This window comes from Lepisma saccharinum, chromosome 1 (genome assembly GCF_977018435.1).
Source record: "Lepisma saccharinum chromosome 1, izLepSacc3.1, whole genome shotgun sequence".
Lineage (NCBI taxonomy): Eukaryota > Metazoa > Arthropoda > Insecta > Zygentoma > Lepismatidae > Lepisma > Lepisma saccharinum.
Window position 1 is genome coordinate 11495445 of NC_139229.1, and position 23028 is coordinate 11518472.

General features: G+C 38.6%; 1 protein-coding gene across 1 annotated transcript in view; it reads left to right on the forward strand.

Moving 5' to 3' along the window:
* Window positions 1-19866, forward strand: part of LOC145984352 (scoloptoxin SSD43-like) — a 43967-nt gene extending 24101 nt beyond the window's left edge. Inside the window, exon 7 of the mRNA XM_083118041.1 lies at window positions 19589-19866. Within this exon, the coding sequence (XP_082974167.1) occupies window positions 19589-19713 (125 nt within the window). The 3' untranslated portion in view covers window positions 19714-19866. The remainder of the gene's footprint in view (window positions 1-19588) is intronic.
* The last annotated feature ends 3162 nt before the right edge of the window (window positions 19867-23028 follow it).

Here is a 23028-nt window from a genome sequence, read left to right on the forward strand (position 1 = left end):
AATATCTGGACATGAATACAAATTATGTAGTTCTAAATTATGTAACCTTCTCCACTCACCTGTCTCCTCATCCCTTTTAGGTCCAAAGATTTTCCTAAGGATCTTATTTTCAAATACTCTCAATTTATGTTCCTCTTTCAATGTAAGGGACAAAGTTTCACATCCATATAATACTACAGGCAAAATTACTGTTTTGTATATTTTAACTTTTAGTTTCTTAGATATTAAACGAGAAGATAAAAGTTTATGAAGAGAGAAGTAACATGCATTTCCTGAATTAAGCCTACTTTTTATTTCCTCTTTAATATAATTTTCATTTGTTAATATTACTCCTAAGTATTTGAATTTGGAAACTGGTTCAAACGAGTTGTTATCAATAATTAGACTTTGATTATTACCTAACACTTGGTTTCGGCCTGTAAGCATATATTTAGTTTTATCTTTGTTAACTTCCAAACCTATCTCTTTAGCAGTTTTGAAAAATATTTTAGCATTATTCTTAATTGTATTCACATCATCCCCCAGTAAGTCTACATCATCTGCATATGCTAACAACTGAGTCACACCATTTAATTTTAGTCCTTCTTTAGTTTCTTTTTCCTTCCTAACAGCATATTCTAAGGCAAAATTAAAGAGCAATGGAGATAATGCATCTCCTTGTTTTAAACCATCATGAATTGTAAATTTTTCAGACATATTAATACCCACTCGAATTTTACTTTCTGTTTCAAATCCGGGAACTTTTCTAACGGTGGAAGCGGCCCCGGCGCCTACCCAGCGTCGAATAACATGGGTACCTGGGGGAAACCCTGGGGGGTAAAGGCGGTCAGGGGCGTGATGCTGATCACATCACCCCCACTCACGACCGGATCAAGAAAGTGTGGGGCGTTACCCCCACACCCCCTATACGCCTTCATGGCGTGGTGCTATGCACAGGGGAACACTTTACCTTTTTTTTTTATCTGTTTCACTGGTGCATACTTTTATCATACTAACAAGCTTCTTAGGTATTCCAAACTCTACTAATATATTATATAGTTTATCTCTTTTGACCGAATCGTATGCTTTTTTGAAATCAATGAATAGCTGATGGACATTTTGATTATATTCCCACTTTTTTTCAAGTGTCTGTCTGATGAGAAAAATTTGATCTGTAGTTGATCTGTTACGTTTAAATCCACATTGATAATCTCCTACAATTTCATTAGCATATGGGGTTAGTCTTGTTAAAAGAATGTTAGATAATATTTTATATGTTGTTGAGAGTAGAGAAATTCCACGGTAATTATTGCAGTTCATTTTATCACCTTTTTTAAACACAGGAACAATTATGGATTCTTTCCACTGTTGAGGGATTTCTTCTTTATTCCATATTAAACAAATTAACTTATAAATTTGACATATTAATGAATTTCCACCATATTTAATTAACTCAGCTGGTATTAAATCAATGCCAGGTGCTTTGTTATTCTTTAGCCTTTTAATAGCATCTTTAACTTCAGTCAAGTTAGGTTCTGGAACTAAAGGTTCTGCTGTGTGTACTTCATTCACTTCTGATTTATCTCCTACATGGACATTTAAAAGGTCATTAAAGTAGTTCTTCCATCTATTTAGAATATCGCTTGGGTCAGCTAGAAAATCACCGTCTTTATCTTTTATCAAGTTTACTTTAGGTTGCCACCCCTTTCTAAACTCATTTACACCTTTATATAAATCTCTGATATTTTTATTTTTGCTGTTTGTTTCAATTTCGTTAATTTTGGTTTTCAAGTAATCTCTTTTTTTACAGCACAAGATACATCTTCCAAGTACGTTGAACATAATATGCTGTGCACCAGAAAAGAAAAGTTCAAATGAGCATTTCTGTACGCTATATTTACACTAGGCTATGCACTTGTATTTTTTCCTCAGTGCCCAACATATTTGTGCATGTTTATATTTTAACAAATGATGATACTTGCATTCCACTTATGTTTCTGACAAACTGTTAATTGTTATAAAATGTAAAATATATTCACATTATCATCCTCTAATCATATATTTATGCCGTGCAAATAAGCAATAAATTTGATATTTCATAACTTGAACATTTGAAGCAATGATAGTATCATTCATTTGCATGTCAGAAGTTAAGTTTAAGATGATACAAGGTATATTTATTTAAACTCATCCTCATACCTATGTGGGAATTATGTAGAAATTAATGAAAATGAATAGTAGTATTAATCGTGACAATAGATAGCGTGAATAATTAGCGATATAAAGTCTCGCAGCAGCGGTCCTTAACAATCATATGAAATATGAATTGGAGAAAGGTGGATGAATTGTGCGCTCCTAAGGATAATTACTCATAGTCGGGCATGTAATGGAGTTAAACGAATTGTAAAGAGTAAAGACACATAAATTTTGATTGGAATACTTTCAATCCGTCAATACTTTTTCTTCAGGGCAGAAATATAGTTTTCTTGAAACATTAATTTAAAACAAAATTAAAGGTGTACAGCCAACTACAAAGATTAATTCATTGAGTTCCATTCACTTGATCATACAAGTATAAGTTTCACTATGATATGGGATATGTCAATAATATTAATGTCTAATTTTGAATACAAGGAAATTAACCTATAGTCTAGTTTTATCTATTAAGTTATTAAAAGAATAATACTTTAAGAAATTAAGAAGTAATGTAGTGTATTTTGTAATAATAAGAAAAAGTTTTAAAGTTAATGTCCATCAGTAGCGTAGCGTCCTAATACGCCCATACGCCCGGCGTTCCCTGATTTAAAATTTTAAAAATGCATAAATGCTGTAAATATAAAGTAAAACGTGACTAATTATATACTAATATATATTGAGCATAATGGCATTATAAAAGCTATTTTTCGCGATCCGTCTACAACGCTCCACTAACAGCTCTCCTTGTAGCATTTCTCTAATGTCTTTGCTTGCCGGACGCCGGCTGGGTTTGGCGTACAGTCATGGAAAAAAGTTCTTCCCCATAAGGCTTTAATAGGAGCAAGTAATGCAGGAGGGTAGGCAACACATATTGCACCCTTCGATGATCGGGTGATTTTGCCTGTCTTAACACCGAGAAATGTGTTCCACGCGAAGGTCAACATGACAGGAAAGCAAAGAGGGTCACGTGACTATTGGTTACGTGGAGTGTTGTGCTTCTCCACGTCCCCAGTTCTTGATCCACATTGCAGAAAAAGTAGAGCTGCATGCAATATATGAAAATAGGTTGTTTTCAACTACACGCTTAATTATGATTTTCCCAATTGTAAATCTATCAGACGTGTCTCCCGATTTAGTCGGGACAGTCTTTTACTTTGAATTCCTGTTTTTTCATAGGCGTAACTTGACGGGAGCAGAAAGGGCATTTGTAACCCCCCCAAAAAATCAGGTTTCTTAAAGCTGCTAAAACAGGAATTAAATACTATGATTTGACGCGTCCAAAAAAAGTATTACATTGAAAGATTGTTCCCAAATACGTAGATAGCAATTTAATACTTTGAAAGTGTCTCAGATTTGTTTATTATGTCACATCTTAGTGTGGCACAGGTCTACTACAAAAGTGGAATTTCGTAACAGAAATATGAACCCACTCCTTTTATTTCGTAGCCGATTTCATCTTGAAACTGAAATTAAGAATATTAGTTAACAAGGTAAAAAGGTAAAGTGTTCCCCTGTGCATAGCACCACGCCATGAAGGCGTATAGGGGGTGTGGGGGTAACGCCCCACACTTTCTTGATCCGGTCGTGAGTGGGGGTGATGTGATCAGCATCACGCCCCTGCCGCCTTTACCCCCCAGGGTTTCCCCCAGGTACCCATGTTATTCGACGCTGGGTAGACGCCGGGACCGCTTCCACCGTTAACAAGGTCATTGGTAAACAATAAAAAAATGTGTTAGACCCAATTCTTTAATACCTTATCATAATCTTTATCGCAATTTTAAATTTTGTTGTAAGTCCACTTTATGCAAAAAAAAAAAAAGGTAAAGTTCTCACCTGTGCTTAGCGCTACGCCATGAAGGCGTATAGGGGGTGTGGGGGTAACGCCCCACACTTTCGTGATTCGTTCGTGAGTGGGGGTGATGTGATCAGCATCACGCCGCCCCATACTTTCTTGATTCGTTCGTGAGTGGGGGGTGATGTGATCAGCATCACGCCCCTGACCGCCTTTACCCCCAGTGTTTCCCCCAGGTATCCATGTCATTCGACGCTGGGTGGGCGCCGGGGCCGCTTCCAACGTTAGAAAAGTTCCCGGGCTTGAACCGGCCGGGGATCGAACCCGGGGCCTATAGCATGGTAGTCAGACGCGTTACCGACTGAGTCACCGGCACAGATAGACTAATCTGAAATGCATACAGTTTAAAGTGGGATCCGAACCACTATGTGCGATCACCTGGTATCGTACCCGAGACCCCTTGATTACAAGGCCTTACCACTACGCGATCAGTGAGGCGCACACAATCTTTGTATTTCGACCTTTTTAAACCTATATGTATCATATAAGAGGTTGTTTAACGTTGCTATGCCTCTATGGATTATATATAGCCAGTATTCGAGCACATAGCGTCAGGTTTCATAGAATATAAGCTTCTCTTGCATGTTTATGGTTTCCTGTCTGCAGTAGAAAAACTGGCAGGTTCCCGTAGCTTTTCTTTCAATAGTCTTCCAATGGTTGCATATCATATCACTCAAATTTGATTCATTCGTTGCGAACACAATCCCCGATGGCGGAGTGGGATCGTGGGCGCCTTGTAATTAAGGGATCCCGGGTTCGATACTCGGTGGAGGAACATAGTGGTTCGGATCCCCCTTTAAACTGTAGGTCCATTCACGATTAGCCTAACAGGACATAAAGTGAACTTAAGACACCAAATCAAGCAACCAACACAATCCCGTTATTGTCCAGATTATCGAATCCAGAGCCTTCGTCGCGAATAACATAAGCAGGAAGACAACATGAAATAACCGAACAGAAACAGAACCTAAAACCTACATCGGATAGATTGGATTAAGTCGACGATACAGCACGGGTTCTGAAATGAAACAGAATACGAAAGTTGAGGGACCTCTATACGCACCCACTTTTCCTCCACTCAATGGGGAAGATATCCTTCTAGCTCAGAAGCCTTTACGTAGGAGTGCCCTGAGGGAACTTCAAGGCCACTACGATAAAGTGTTCTACGTGCAGCGGCGTATACTCTGGGTCATCTAGGTAATCGCAGATGACCCGGCTGTATTTCTTTTTTTTAATATATATATATATATATATATATATATACATTTCCTCGCAATATTCTTCCAAACCAATTTCGATGCATACATTTCCTTGCTTCCAGCGCGCGAATACTTCCAATCGTTTGCCACCGAATGTCCGGGAACCTTTCTCCAGCCGGTGGAATGACTTCAGGGAATCTCACCCTGACGTCATTCCTCCCGCTTTCCTTACAACCCTTGGCGAGGAGGGAGGAGAAAGGAAAGAGGGGGAGGAAACACTGCTTTTCAGGCGCGGTGATTCCGTGCCCAGGGTAAGCTCCTTCTTGTGAGAGTCCACCGGTCGCACTCTCAACCTTGAGAGCCTTTTCCGTTCCCTCCGCTCAACTAGGGAAAACATACCCGGTAGAGTGCGAAGAACAGGAAAACTGAATAACATGGGCAAACCAATTCTACGCTAATTTTCACTTTACATTTGCTTCTGTCTTGCTGATTTCTGTTACTTGAACATAAATTTATCAAAAGGGAAAAGCTTAAATATTGAAGATGAAGCAAACTGAATTAAAATTCAAGGCTTAAGCAATTAAAGCACCTATTTGCTGACTCCCCCATCCTTGTATTTACAAAAATAGTGATTGTTTCTCCTCTCTAATCTTCAAAAGCAGCGAGAATACTTATCTCACGGAACTGAATATTTTTTAAAGGGAAACCCCCCTCCCCGAAATCCTACAAATATCTAATTTAAAAAGTGTATAGTGGTAATTCATTTTACTTCATTAGCAGGATTAAACACTTTGCTTAATACGTTCTAATAATCTGAGATTCATCTTCAGGACTTCTAACCCCACTGTTTCAAATTTATGTGGCGGCTGATAATAAGGGATGATCCCCATCCCGAAATAAAATTCTGACTCTGACCTGCAATGATTCGAACTTTTAAAAACCTGTCAATTCGAGCTCGGAAAGGGATTTTTTTTATTATTCATAGGGAATTTCATTCTGAGCCAGGAACACAACAACAGAAGTTTGGCGCGTGAAACTGAATGCGTGTAGTCGTTGGCTTCGTGCTGTGCTTCGTGTTTATTATTTATTTAGGTGTTAGTGTTTGTCGTGATAGTGCTGTGTTAAAGGGTAATGGATGTGATACAAGATTTGCTGGTGAAAACTTTTGGAACAAGATCTTTTCAGGAGAAGTTGCAAATTGTTAATACAGGTAGGCCAGTGTCATCGCTTGAACTTATTTCTACACACAAAGACAAAATCGGGAATATGTGAGGCATTTTCGCAAGCAAATTATGACAAAACACCATGGTTGACAGGAAGTATAAGTGTTAATAAGCTTTGCATTTTTGTTCGCCGTGCTTACTTTTCGGGGCTGAAAAGAATGTATGGACGCGTGACTGTAATCTTTGCAACACTTGTGCCAAACATGAAAAATCCAAAAGTCACATAACTTCCTTTGTTAAGCTGCAATCTTTCGCCCAGACACGTATTGACGTGCAACTGGACAAACAGCGTGCTTTGGATGTAGTACAGCACAAGTAATCGGGTCCTGGAGTAAGTTGAATTTTGCACTTAAATTAATATTGCGGGTTTTTATTTCACTAGTGCACGTCTTTCATTTTTATATTTCACAGGCTGTTTTTTTATAGCTTTATAATACTGTCTTGTTTTATTATTTGAAATTCTACGCGTATAGTAAACTGCAATAACGAGAATTAATTGATTGTGATCGTAGCAATAAGACAAACATTCCGACACAATATTCCTAAATCCAATATGGAGCGTGACATAAATTGCACGGAAACTTTTGGAGTTTGAGGATCAAAAGGTCGGAGATTACCCACTCGTTAGAACCAGCATACGCCACTGTCTACGTGCAATGACGGGACCAAAACATACGTCAGATAGCTGTGTTCCTCCTTATTTCGTACGCCATTGATAACTGGAACACGTGACCTCGTCTTTGGTAGAGCACAAGCCTGCTTGCTTGCCACCACCCTTTAGTTCAGTGACCTTCGCCCGTAGTCAGCAAGAGTGAATGACTCACCAGATACTTGTTGTCTGTGAGGCTACACAAGAATAGATATTTCGTTAGTGGCTGTAAGTATTGTTTCATCTGCAGTTATATCAGTTAACATTTCAATAGTTTCCTAATGGTTACGTTAGTGATAAACATGTAAATTAGTTCTCGAGAGTGAACGTTTTATCTATTTGAACGGGGGATTTTTATAGAGCCTGCATGTATTATTTTTTCCTGAAACAAGAAGAAATTCGAAGACGCAAAAAGAGTTGTATAAGAGTAGTTAACAAAAGGAAAAAAGAAGAAGAAAACGAAAATGTAAATGCTGAAATAAATTATGGTAGAGATCGAGTGAATAACATTTTGTCATGGGGCCTCCTCGATGGAGTAGTGATAACGTCGTCGCCTTGTAATCAGTGGATCCCGGGTTTGATACACGATGGATGCACATAGTGGTTAGTATCCCACTTTAAACTGAAGGTCGAGTCCAGATTAGCATATCTGTGCACCAAACCAAAACTAAGAAAGAAATTGTCACAGTGTAAGAAAATTTCATGTTCAACCAGATACGAAACAAAAGGGAATAATATATTGCAGGTTGGAGTTCACATCTGTAGCATCTAACCAGCACAATTATGAATCGCAACATATCGTATGAGATCCATTTTTATTATACATGTATGATAATATAAGAGAAGTAGAGGAAAGAGAAAACCAAGCGAAACACGGACGCCTTCTCCAGAATTTCAAATCTCGTTACATAAGGTTCTGGGTTGGAGTCCCGAACAGGCATGACTTTCTTGTTCTTGCCCTTTTATCTGCTTCATTTCATCATAATTCATCGTTATGGTTTACCTGCAGGGGAAGAATAATGACAATAATTGCCAATACAAAGCCAATGACAAACAGAACAACTCGATTACGGAGGTGCCAAGAAGAAACGAGACTTGACAGTTTCTCCGCCCCTCGGTTTGTCGAATTGAAAATTGCTCTCCCGTTCTCGGTCTCGACTAGTTAAATATAGAAATCGAAAATGTATGTGAATGAATATACATGTATTTTATATATTCCGGTTTTGTAGGAGATTTCGTGAGAGATGAAATAAGTACTCTTCCATCGTATTTATTTTTATAATTTTTATTCCCTGTTCGATGATCGCGACGATAAGGACGAGTGACCATTACACGAAATTGATGACGAAATAGTCAAACACCCCCGACAAGGACGGTACTCAAAACCGGGAACTTTGGCGACGATATCGAATGTCAATCACTTAATGAGCTTGACCACCGAGCCTGCTTAATGTTGTTTCTCTCAGGAAATTCGTAATAACTGTCAATATCCCACATTCACTATCATTTTCTTCATAATTTATCTTATTGTTGTGATTAACCTGAATTCAAAGAATTAGTTGAAAGGCAAAAATGCAAGATTGAATGTCTCTGATGTTACTTCGTGCCGAATAATATGACGTGGTATTATGATATGAATTTATTAATCATATAATATGCCTATTCATTCCATTGATTGATCCCAATTGAGCACACAAAATATGCTATAATGTCCACTCCATGGAGGAGTGGTTAGCACAGCGCGCTACGATGCCATGGGTCCCTGGTTAGAATCTCGACTTGGGCGTGGGTGTCCTTGGTAAGTGTCCCTTCATCAATTTCATCATAGCATCACTCATCTTCATCGTCGCTATTTGCCAAAAGTGAAAGAATAGCAAATCTAAATAACAAACATCCAATCAAATCGAACATCTCTACCGATTTAATTCTATACGGTACCGAATTCCCACTTTATTACTGCATCTTAAGTCATTTTACAGCATCTCAATTGTTTTCCGATTCGAAAACATTTGGAATGTTGTCTTGTGCAGTTGATTGTGCATTGTTTCGTTGTTTGGATTGTTTAATTAACGTCGCATTAATTAGTTTTAGACCAATCGTGACGGGGGAAGCAAGAGCACAAAGAAAGCGAAAGAGACAAGGAAGAGACCACGGCTTTCTTTAAAGATAGCATCCCGTGAATACAACTCAAGTGACTGCAGAATATTATGAATAAAATTTATTTCGCTTTTTCCTTTTATTTCTGTTTCAGTTATTTTACTTCGCTTTTCTTCTACCACTCGCGTTACTCGTGTCGGTGAGGAAGAATTATAAACTCGTGAAATGGACGATGGTACAAAAAAATATATGCCTCTCCCACGGTTCGAAACTGTCAGTACAAAATATTGTCTTATATTTAAAATTTACGGGCAAATATGGTTTGTCAGGTAGCAATTTTCGCTTATCTCTTTCTCAAGGGGTTCCATTGCCTCTCTGATGTCGTAGTAGTAACGTCTTCGCCATGTAATGAAAGGCTTCCGAATTCAATACCAAGTAGAGAGGCTTTGGTTCGAATCCCATTTTAATCTGTAGGTCCAGTGCATGAACTAGACTTAAACAATTAACGTGTGGCATGTGGTCTGTGATGAGAACCATCATTTCAGCGAACCTTCTTGACAATGACTCTAATATCACTTGATAGAATAGTATTTCCTTACGAGTAGCTCTTGTCAAGAAACCAGTTCCTGAAATTTTCTTCTGGAGGCATCGTAGCACCCAGCTGTTTGTTGTGGCTGGGGCACGAGTCATGTGACTCATGCTATCAAAGCTCAATCCTTCCCGAGAAGTCAGAATCACCAGGCAAACTTAAGCGAATATTTTGTTATTTGGGTTGCATAAACAACAGGCTTTAAGACGTTACGAAATTCTACGTCCCGTGGCCCAGGTATTTTTTTCTCAGACTGTACAGGACCATACGTGCCTGTAGGCAGAGAGAAGGAGGGAAAGCTTGTGGCTTGGATCTCTACAGCACGGGCGAAATGCTCTCGCCATATGCGGGCGTACGGAGACCTGATTGGTTCTAGGGGCCATGTGACCTTTCCTGCCTTCCGATTCAAGGCGGTGTACAGTCATGGAAAAAAGTTCTTCCCCATAAGGCTTTAATAGGAGCAAGTAATGCAGGAGGGTAGGCAACACATATTGCACCCTTCGATGATCGGGTGATTTTGCCTGTCTTAACACCGAGAAATGTGTTCCACGCGAAGGTCAACATGACAGAAAAGCAAAGAGGGTCACGTGACTATTGGTTACGTGGAGTGTTGTGTTTCTCCACGTCCCCAGTTCTTGATCCACATTGCAGAAAAAGTAGAGCTGCATGCAATATATGAAAATAGGTTGTTTTCAACTACAAGCTTAATTATGATTTTCCCAATTGTAAATCTATCAGACGTGTCTCCCGATTTAGTCGGGACAGTCTTTTACTTTGAATTCCTGTTTGTCATAGGCGTAACTTGACGGGAGCAGAAAGGGCATTTGTAACCCCCCCCAAAAAAAAATCAGGTTTCTTAAAGCTGCTAAAACAGGAATTAAATACTATGATTTGACGCGTCCAAAAAAAGTATTATATTGAAAGATTTTTCCCAAATACGTAGATAGAAATTTAATACTTTGAAAGTGTCTCAGATTTGTTTATTGTCACAACTTAGTGTGGCACAGGTCTACTACAAAAGTGGAATTTCGTAACAGAAATATGAACCCACTCCTTTTATTTCGTAGCCGATTTCATCTTGAAACTGAAATTAAGAATATTAGTTAATAATGTCATTGGTAAACAATAAAAAAATGTGTTAGACCCAATTCTTTAATACCTTATCATAATCTTTATCGCAAGTTGAAATTTTGTTGTAAGTCCACTGTATGCAAAAAAAAAAAAGGTAAAGTTCTCACCTGTGCTTGGCGCTACGCCATGAAGGCGTATAGGGGGTGTGGGGGTAACGCCCCACACTTTCTTGATTCGTTCGTGAGTGGGGGTGATGTGATCAGCATCACGCCGCCCCACACTTTCTTGATTCGTTCGTGAGTGGGGGTGATGTGATCATCATCACGCCGCCCCACACTTTCTTGATTCGTTCGTGAGTGGGGGTGATGTGATCAGCATCACGCCCCTGACCGCCTTTACCACCAGGGTTTCCCCCAGGTACCCATGTCATTCGACGCTGGGTGGGCGCTGGGGCCGCTTCCAACGTTAGAAAAGTTCCCGGGCTTGAACCGGCCGGGAATCGAACCCGGGACCTATAGCATGGTAGTTAGACGCGTTACCGACTGAGTCACCGGCACAGATAGACTAATCTGAAGTGCATACAGTTTAAAGTGGGATCCGAACCACTATGTGCGATCACCTGGTATCGTACCCCAGACCCCTTGATTACAAGGCCTTACCACTACGCCATCAGTGAGGCGCACACAATCTTTGTATTTTGACCTTTTTAAACCTATATGTATCATATAAGAGGTTGTTTAACGTTGCTATGCCTCTATGGATTATATTTAGCCAGTATTCGAGCACATAGCGTCAGGTTTCATAGAATATAAGCTTCTCTTCCATGTTTATGGTTTCCTGTCTGCAGTAGAAAAACTGGCAGGTTCCCATAGCTTTTCCTTCAATAGTCTTCCAATGGTTGCATATGCATATCATATCACTCAAATTTGATTCATTCGTTTCGAACACAATCCCCGATGGCGCAGTGGGATCGTGGGCGCCTTGTAATTAAGGGATCCCGGGTTCGATACTCGGTGGAGGAACATAGTGGTTCGGATCCCCCTTTAAATTATAGGTCCATGCACGATTAGCCTAACAGGACATAAAGTGGACTTAAGACACCAAATCAAGCAACTAACACAATCCCGTTATTGTCCAGATTAAAACCTACATCGGATAGATTGGATTAAGTCGACGATACAGCACGGGTTCTGAAATGAAAAAGAATACGAAAGTTGAAGGACCTCTATACGCACCCACTTTTCCTCCACTCAATGTGGAAGATATCCTTCTAGCTGAGAAGCCTTTACGTAGGAGTGCCCTGAGGGAACTTCAAGGCCACGACGATAAAGTGCAATGTCGGGACCAAAACATACGGCAGATAGCTGTGTTCCTCCTTATTTCGTACGCCATTGATAACTGGAACACGTGACCTCGTCTTTGGTAGAGCAGAAGCCTGCTTGCTTGCCACCACCCTTTAGTTCAGTGACCTTCGCCCGTAGTCAGCAAGAGTGAATGACTCACCATATACTTGTCTGTGAGGCTACACAAGAATAGATATTTCGTTAGTGGCTGTAAGTATTGTTTCATCTGCAGTTATATCAGTTACCATTTCAATAGTTTCCTTCCTAATGGTTACTTTAGTGATAAACATGTAAATTAGTTCTCGAGAGTGAACGTTTTATCTATTTGAACGGGGGATTTTTATACAGCCTGCATGTATTATTTTTTCCTGAAACAAGAAGAAATTCGAAGACGCAAAAAGAGTTGTATAAGAGTAGTTAACAAAAGGAAAAAAGAAGAAGAAATCGAAAATGTAAATGCTGAAATAAATTATGGTAGAGATCGAGTGAATAACATTTTGTCATGGGGCCTCCTCGATGGCGTAGTGATAACGTCGTCGCCTTGTAATCAGTGGATCCCGGGTTTGATACACGGTGGATGCACATAGTGGTTAGTATCCCACTTTAAACTGAAGGTCTAGTCCAGATTAGCATATCTGTGCACCAAACCAAAACTAAGAAAGAAATTGTCACAGTGTAAGAAAATTTCATGTTCAACCACATACGAAACACAAGGGAATAATATATTGCAGTTTGGAGTTCACATCTGTAGCATCTAACCAGCACAATTATGAATCGCAACATATCGTATCAGATCCATTTTTATTATACATGTATGATAATATAAGAGAAGTAGAGGAAAGAGAAAACCAAGTGAAACACGGACGCCTTCTCCAGAATTTCAAATCTCGTTACATAAGGTTCTGGGTTGGAGTCCCGAACAGGCATGACTTTCTTGTTCTTGCCCTTTTATCTGCTTCATTTCATCATAATTCATCGTTATGGTTTACCTGCTGGGGAAGAATACTGGCAATAATTGCCCATACAAAGCCAATGACAAACAGAACAACTCGATTACGGAGGTGCCAAGAAGAAACGAGACTTGACAGTTTCTCCGTCTCTCGGTTTGTCGAATTGAAAATTGCTCTCCCGTTCTCGGTCTCGATTAGTTAAATATAGAAATCGAAAATGTATGTGAATGAATATACATGTATTTTATATATTCAGGTTTTGTAGGAGATTTCGTGAGAGATTAAATAAGTACTCTTCCATCGTATTTATTTTTATAATTTTTATTCCCTGTTCGATGATCGCGACGATAAGGACGAGTGACCATTACATGAAATTGATGACGAAATAGTCAAACACCCCCGACAAGGACGGTACTCAAACCCGGGAACTTTGGCGACGATATCGAATGTCAATCACTTAATGAGCTTGACCACCGAGCCTGCTTAATGTTGTTTCTGTCAGGTAATTCGTAATAATATCCCACATTCACTATCATTTGCTTCATAATTTATCTTATTGTTGTGATTAACCTGAAATCAAAGAATTAGTTGAAAGGCAAAAATGCAAGATTGAATGTCTCTGATGTTACTTCGTGCCGAATAATATGACGTGGTATTATGATATGAATTTATTAATCATATAATATGCCTATTCATTCCATTGATTGATCCCAATTGAGCACACAAAATATGCTATAATGTCCACTCCATGGAGGAGTGGTTAGCACAGCGCGCTACGATGCCATGGATCCCTGGTTAGAATCTCGACTTGGGCGTGGGTGTCCTTGGTAAGTGTCCCTTCATCAATTTCATCATAGCATCACTCATCTTCATCGTCGCTATTTGCCAAAAGTGAAAGAATAGCAAATCTAAATAACAAACATCCAATCAAATCGAACATCTCTACCGATTTAATTCTATACGGTACCGAATTCCCACTTTATTACTGCATCTTAAGTCATTTTACAGCATCTCAATTGTTTTCCGATTCGAAAACATTTGGAATGTTGTTTTGTGCAGTTGATTGTGCATTGTTTCGTTGTTTGGATTGTTTAATTAACGTCGCATTAATTAGTTTTAGACCAATCGTGACGGGGGAAGCAAGAGCACAAAGAAAGCAAAAAAGACAAGGAAGAGACCACGGCTTTCTTTAAAGATAGCATCCCGTGAATACAACTCAAGTGACTGCAGAATATTATGAATAAAATTTATTTCGCTTTTTCCTTTTATTTCTGTTTCAGTTATTTTACTTCGCTTTTCTTCTACCACTCGCGTTACTCGTGTCGGTGAGGAAGAATTATAAACTCGTGAAATGGACGATGGTACAAAAAAATATATGCCTCTCCCACGGTTCGAAACTGTCAGTACAAAATATTGTCTTATTTTTAAAATTTACGGGCAAATATGGTTTGTCACGTAGAAATTTTCGCTTATCTCTTTCTCAAGGGGTTCCATTGCCTCTCTGATGTCGTAGTGGTAACGTCTTCGCCATGTAATGAAAGGCTTCCGAATTCAATACCAAATAGAGAGGCATTTGGTTCGGATCCCATTTTAATCTGTAGGTCCAGTGCATGAACTGGACTTAAACAATTAACGTGTGGCATGTGGTCTGTGATGAGAACCATCATTTCAGCGAACCTCTTGACAATGACTCTAATATCACTTGAAAGAATAGTATTTCTTTACGAGTAGGTCTTGTCAAGAAACCAGTTCCTGAAATTTTCATCTGGAGGCATCGTAGCACCCAGCTGTTTGTTGTGGCTGGGGCACGAGTCATGTGACTCATGCTATCAAAGCTCAATCTTTCCCGAGAACTCAGAATCACCAGGCAAACTTAAGCGAATATTTTGTTATTTGGGTTGCATAAACAACAGGCTTTAAGACGTTACGAAATTCTACGTCCCGTGGCCCAGGTATTTTTTCTAAGACTGTACTTCCGATGAAGACGACAGAAGTAGAATTCCTACCCGGTTTTTAGCGCTCGTGCCTCTGCTCGTGCTGTGTGATGCTACAATAAGCAATATTGACTGACGTATCTTTCTTTAATAATCACTGCATCGTGTAATTTATCGCAAGAACAGTGAAGTGCATTAAAAACTAAAAGAACAAAAAAGTTTTTGTCAAACAAGTTGATAAAGTCCTCGTAGTAGAAGTTCAGCCTGTGGCTGCTCTACCACCTAACCCACAAAACTATTTATTTAAAAAAATATTTTTTCGTTAGTATCTAACTGCCTAATATTGTGCCAGTGGAAATGTTTAGTATTTGTTTCAAAACTCTTAACATTGTATGATCTCTTGACAAAATTATTTTAAAATGTTTATCAGCATTCTCAAGATACAATAAACAGTGGTCTGAAACTCTGAATTACTACTAATAGGCACTGTTACGTCAGTAGAGTGTACGATTGTTGGCTCATCCACCCCCCCCCCCTTCGTGTCAGTGTGTTTTGCACAGCGCGAGAGGTTTCTGGTTCGAATCCCGAGCCTACGCATGTTTGTTCTTTGTGAGTGTCTCTTCATCAATATCATCACTCATATTCATATTTGCGATTAGCCAAAAGTGATAGAAAGCGAAGTAAAATAAACCAAATCATTCAATAGTTGTATCATCCACAACAATGAAGTATACTGTTGTTCTAAAGGCACTTGTGATTGAGGTAGGTTTTTTAATTACTTGCGTCATGCCGAAAGGTTTCCTTGATTATAAAATACTGTTTTGCTACACATGTGTTACGTGTGGAGCAAAATACTCCGAATGGTGTGCGGTGTTTCTGACTTGAGCAATATAATTAAAAATGGTATAAAACACCAGTGCTCCAAGCATTTATTACACACTGAGGCATCTTATTTTCTACATAAAACAAGCATGGATCATGTTTTATCGGAACCCGGCTGACTTAATGCAATAAACACAATGAGATTGTGATTTTAAATAGACAATACATATGTCAGCTAATTCCATAGGTAAACTCTTAAGCAAAAAAAAAAAGGCCTACGCTTCCTTCTAACTTGGCGAAATGCTCATGCTACGCCACTGATGTCCATTAATGGAAAATATGACACAAATAATCTTCTATATAACAAATGTTACATTAGCAAGCTCCTTAGTGTGGTTCTAAATTTAGATGTATTTTTATACTTGAAGAGATAGATAATAGTAGGCAAATTGTCCAACGTTATTTTCATTTTTTTTTACATCCTGTGTTGTTTTAAATAATGGAAAGCAGATGTTGTCCTCTGCTTATTTCAATTTGTGATCACCAGATTGGGGAAAACAGACTGGAGGAAAATGTTGATGGACAATTCGCCTACCATTTCTTTTGCCATTGGTGTACAATTCTCTCTCGTTTTTCTCTACATATTCACATAAAGCAATAAAAATACAAACTGCTAATTTTTCATTCTATTTTGGTTATTTATTAAACTGTACGTGTTTGCATTTATATTTGATAAATTTACTTTGCTCTTCCGGCCATTGAAGTCAATTGAGATGATGAAGAAGTGATAAAATAGATGAATGTCCAATCACAGTTCCCCTTCCTTATAAGAGCGACCACAAGAAAAAGAACCTTCGTCGAAAAGTCCCCGCGCAGTTCCTCCTCTTCCGTTCAACTCGGGCTATAAGAGAGCTGCTCCACTCTCTCCTCCCCTCTACACTGGAGTACGGTGCACAGGAGTCGCGAGTCTGCACAGGTTTATTTGCTTGTGGTTCCACTAACTATAATAGTAATATAAAAATGTACACTCACCTCACTTAGTTATCCGACAGTTTGTTTCTTTATACATCATATTTGGAGAAGATACAATTCAATCTATAGGTGTACATTGTATATAACACACCTTATTACTGACTTCCTTGACCCTGGATGTACAGGACAAGGAAAACAAAGAAATTAGCATAATTTTCTCTTCGGGGAAGATGTTGAACCTAAACCAAAAAGAACACAAATAATGAACTCGACAATGTAATTTGATGAGATTTAGTAAATCATTTGATGAAGTGAACTAATTCTGAGTGGACTAATCGCAAAGGACATAATCAGTTCAGATCCTATTACTTCTTCATGGTATGTGACGTAAAGTTCCCGCCTAACCGTTTGACGGCGTTAGTGGTTATCACATCTCCTTTTCCATAGCCTGTAGTACACATCCTCATCTAGACATTGTTCTTGTTCTGGTGTTTAATATCTGCATACTGCAGCACTGTCGTTCTGTCATTTCACGTGACTTCACATTGAAGTGATGCATTCACTTGGCCGGTTACACGTCATCGGACGCAAAAACTTCAACCGTTGCCATGGATATGGGCCAGGGCTGGTTATAACCATGGTTAGTAATTTTTTAAACAAAAAGAATCCGTTATATAATGGATGTTGTCAATGTTACATTGTTGTAATATAGCAACTTAACTGTGAAAAGAAGCAGTCTGTTCTATTTTTATTTCAGATCTTTTTAAAATTATGAATCCCAAATATCATCAAGTAATTCAAATTCATCATTGTTTTCACAAAGTCTCTTTATGTTTTCTGTTAAATTAAATTTTAAAGATGGTGGCTTACTCCATTTGTGAAAAAGAAAACTCCATACTGGATCGATGTTACCAATTTCATTATTTAATTTATTCCAGTGTACTTCTGCAATGAACGAAGCTTCCCAGACATTCAACTCTGTGTTTCCCGTTAATCTTTTTAAAACCCTTCTCTTTTAAATCAAATGCTTCTCTTCGATGATATGAGTTGACAAACCTGTTCTTGGGTTTAGATTTATAATGTCCAAATCGTGTTCGTGCCATCTTTAGTCAAAATGAAAATAAATGTCTGATGAAAGGAGCGTGTGTTCTCCTGAAACGTCACAAAGAAAAACTGTTTTGTTATGCTTGTAATAACCGTAAACTACAGGAAAATAATTCTATAATGCAAGCAGTGCGTACATACAAGAAAAACTATAAAGTAAACGTAACGTGTCAACCTTCTAGCAAGGTCTTCTTCAGACTCTGCACCAAGTACAAATGTAACAAGGTACAAAAACAGGACGATATATATACACAAACATTACTCCCCTCCAGACTATTAGAAAGTTGTTCTGGAACATTCTAGCAGGTGGCTTTCCCTTGTCAACTGTACTTTCACCTAAAAGGCTAAACATATTTACTTCCATCTAGAATGTGGTTGGACTCTTTATCTCACGCTCTTTTTCCTTCATTCTTCTTCCTTCTTCTCTCCTCTTTCGCTTGTTGCTGCGAAAATGCAGAAAAGAAAATACGTTTTACGTTTAAATAAACTGAATGGAGGAAAGCCAAAGTGGTTGCCAAATTTCTTAGCCATTGTACGAATGCTCTGTCACGTTACTGAAATTTTCGTGGGGACTTTATAATTTCCTGGAGCCCCCTTGCCCCCCAGGGGTAACCCCCTGAATTTATCACTGCTCAAACTGTACACTTGAGTGTCTCCCCGATGGCCGTAGTGGTAACGTCTTCGCCTTGGAATCAAGGGGTCCCGGTTCAATACCCGGTGGAGGCATATGGTGGTTCGTATCCCACTTTAAACTTGAAGTCCAGACCCGATTAGCCTCTGTGCAAAACTCAAGCTGTACACGTGCTTGAGAGAGGAAAAGGGGCCATTCTTGAAGGAAGCTAGGATATGTTACGGGACGTACTAATATGATAATTATTTCTATTAACTGCCTAGTCCTTCAATTAAGAAGAACGAAAAAGTACCCCGTCAGATGCGTACGGCAAAAATGGCTGCCCTCAAATCTCGACAGATGTTTTGGTACATTCTCTTCTCGTTCTTTCCTATCGTACATGTAATACGATAAAATAAATTGATTTATCATAAAGGAAAAGAAGTAGCAGAAATTAATTTAAGACGAACTCTGACTTGTTTTATTTTTACTTGTTTATTTTTCGTAAAATTGTAATAGATATTAGAATAAAATAATAAGTCAGCATATTCAAAAACGTCACGTCTTGTTCTGTTGAGAAAGCATTATGACTTTATATTATACATTATACTTTATACTAACATTAACATTGCGTTAACTAAGCTGAAAAAAAGAACGTGAAAACACTGAATCAGCACTTATTACTACGAAAGACAGATAAAATACATTATACGTTAATGAATGAAGCAAAGCCAAAGTGAACATGGTTGCCAAATTTATTAGCTATTTTCCGAATGCTCTGTCAGGTTACTGAAATTTTCGGGGAGACTTTATAATTTCCGAAGGGGGTCCCTCCCGAGCCAAGCCACCGCCTGAATTCATCACTGCGCAAGCTGTACACATGCTTCAGAGAGAAAAAAGGGCTCATTATTGAAGGAAGCTAGGAGAAGTTACGGGACATACTAATATCATAGTTTTTATATATTATTCATGTTAACTGCCTAGTTCTTCAATTGCAGGTATCAAAGAAATTCGAAGAAGTACCCCATCAGATGAGGGCGGCAATGACAGCGTTCAAATCACGACAGATGCGTTGGTACACTCTCTTCTCGTTCTTTCCTGCATGGTACTGTTAATTGTTTGATCGTATCTGTAGTACGATAAAAAACATTGACTTTTCTTGGAAAAGAAAAGTAGCAAGAATTCATTTAAGACGAAAATTGGCTTGTTTTCTTTCTTCTTTGTTTTTACGTAAAGTTACGAAAATTGTAATATATAGTACAATAAAAAATAAGTAAGCATATTCAAAAACGTCATGTCATGTTCTGTTAAGATAGCATTATGACTACTGCATACTAGAATTATCATTGCGTTAACTAAGCTGAAAGAAAGAACGTGAAAACACGAAGTTACTCATCCGAAATTAGAAAACATCATTTTCTTTATTGTATACATACGTATTATATTTTCGCAAGGTAAAGTCTTCTGAATTTAAAAAAAAGAAATTACTGTGTGTATTTCGCAAGTCGTGGTTGGAGGAACAAGATTTCCACCTTCGGTTGAAGGATGGTGGTAATAAATGTAAATGAGATTACAAATACTGCAGAAGAGTATTTTCAATAGCACGTGGTAGCAGGGGCGATGTAATGAATCAATACTTGAGAAATAGGACACAAGGACAAGATTGCCTACAATATGTATTAGCAGTTTTTCACAAGAAAGAACTCCTCTGAAGATGAAATGGTGATTAGAAAGGTTTGTTAAGGTCATATACTTGTTTTTGCAATTTTGCCCCTTATTTTCAGCCTGTGGATGTTATTTTGTCCCTTATTTTCAACTTATGATTGCAAGTGTGCCCCTTATTTTCAACTTATGATTACGATTCTGCCCCTTATTTTTAACTTAACGATTGCAATTCTGCCCCTTATTTTCAACTTATGATTGCGATTTTGTCACTTATTTTATCTTGACCACCTGGCAACCCTAATTATAATAATTTACATTTTTTAGGTACGAAGCACAAGTATGGTTAAAATTCACTTCTTACACAAATAAGTGTAATCACCATCAACAGCCTTCTGTGAATGGCAACAGTGAGTCAAGAAAATCGATTGGCGAATTAATAATTTCTTCACGATGTGCGCGGAATTAATTATATTTTTGTAATAAGTTACTTTACATTCATTATTTTGTCTCGGATTTCAATTTGAAGTAGAGGAAGAAAGGTCTTGCAACGAGGAAGTACACTGCTTCAACAATGCTCATTACGCTGGCTCCTAAGAAGAGGCCTATCACTCCACCAAGGGACACTGGAAAAGAGGAAAAACATTTTTACACGGATAATTAATTGCATTTGGACGGGGATACAACTTAAGACTGTCGTTCACATAGGGTGGTATTTAAAAGGGGTTCAGCGAGATTTCCCCCTATGATTGCTAATTTTTACTCATGGGAAGAAAACTACATGTAAAATGTATATAATATCTCGATGCTTCAAGAACAGTTGCTGAAACTTCCCTCCACTGGAATTTTTTGAAATGTCACACTCTATTTACATAAGATTCAATTAACGCCAACTAATTCATATTTGTGCAGTGTGTGTGTGTGTGTGTGTGTGTGTGTGTGTGTGTGTGTGTGTGTGTGTGTGTGTGTGTGTGTGTGTGTGTGTGTGTGTGTGTGTGTGTGTGTGTGCAGTAGAGTAGTGCATGAAACCACTTTCGCTTGCTCGTACTCGTTAGTGTCTCCCACGCTCAAGCATATACAATGGAATATCATTTTAATGTAACGGTAATCGTAGACACATGTATGTCAAATATCCGTCCTAACAGTTCAGCCCACAATCAAGTGTTTCATTTTCATATATCACTGTATTGGTAAGATGCAGTGAAGACTCGTGACTTTTTCGGAGTGTAGGAAGAATTTATAATAAACTTAGGAAGGTTTGAAAAATGCTTTCGATTACATTCACACCTAGCCTATCGCTTGTACTATCCTTTGCATTTAGAATGTTAGCTGCAGGCCTATGCTCAAGGTAGGGCAAGGTGCCCTTGCTCCTCACTTTGAACTATGAAATATTTAAATGTGAACCTATAAAAACCGACGAAAATATCATTAACGATATTTCAGATTTTTCAAGAATTTCGATTTTCTTCTCCCTCCCTGTCGTCGAGTGGATTCACGATAACAAAAAGTACTGCTTAAACTTCGAAATTATGCTAAATGTTTCTAAATTGTTCTAGGATTTATTATTAATTACTTTTTTCGGATAATTGTATTTCTGCATCTACTTCTAGAGTTTTGAACTTGCGTAACAGTTATGTAATAGTATAAATCTTCCCCTAAAATTGTTTAAAATTGTGCAACAAACAACATGGGTTCAACATAGAACTTAAAAAGATTTGAGAAAATTGTTTACCTCCAAATTTCCACGGATTTCCTTCCACAAAATCTCCTGACAAACTAAATCGGGCAGGATGAAGAAAATATAGATGATGGATCGTGGCATGTTTGTAAAAAAGCTTGCCGCTGGATCGGCATACTACCTTTCGTTTGAAACATGTCCGCTGGTGAAGTAGAAATAAGATTTGGACATAATATTATTTCTATTTCCTGAGAACATATCCCATTGAATTCGATTTTTCCTCTCCCAGGGACTGGCGTTTGCAGATTTTACCATTATGTCAAAAGCAGGTTGCTAAGTGCCAACAAATATCAAACTATGCTTGGTTTAGTACCATTTTGCTGGGATTGGCAACGCTGATTGAGGAATAACGTGCTGGTTCCTCAGTCCTCGCCGATGTTCGCAACCTCGACGCCCCTCCCTTCACTGCCCCTTCCACCCCTCACCCATCTGTTTCTAGGATGACCGCCGTGGTTCCTCAGCGAGCGGCAGAAAGCCTGTGGCCATCGTCTTTCGGCTGCCGCTGGTGCTTGCGAAAGCAGTCAACTCTTGACAGTAGCTAATCTAGTCAGTTGTACGTACATTGCGCTCATAATTTTATAACGCATTAAACTCCTAAAAAGTAGAGGGGTGTAAGGGGTGACCTTCCACGTAGTACACCCAAATGTCAACCTCACTTCCTCGTTAGTACACCCTGGACTGAAGACTAACGAGGCTCTGGCGACTGGCCCCATGGCCAGTATAATTTTGTTTGTATTGTCCTGTTCTTTTGTCCTTATGTGTGCTGAGTGCCCCTTTACAGCCTCAGCTTTTAACGAAAGTCAGAACATTTTAATATTTTATGATTTTAGTTCTGCAACGATAGAGTTGTTATTTGTAACGATAAGGGGCTGGCCCCCGTATAATGTGACGGGTGCAAAATAGCCTTAGTACTGACGCACCCACAATTTTAAATTCAAATCAATTCAAATCAAATCCTAAAAAGTAGAGAACTCGAAATAAGTACAAATGAACTGTAGGAAGTTCCTCACTTCCTACATGGAGGAATCGCCCCTGGTA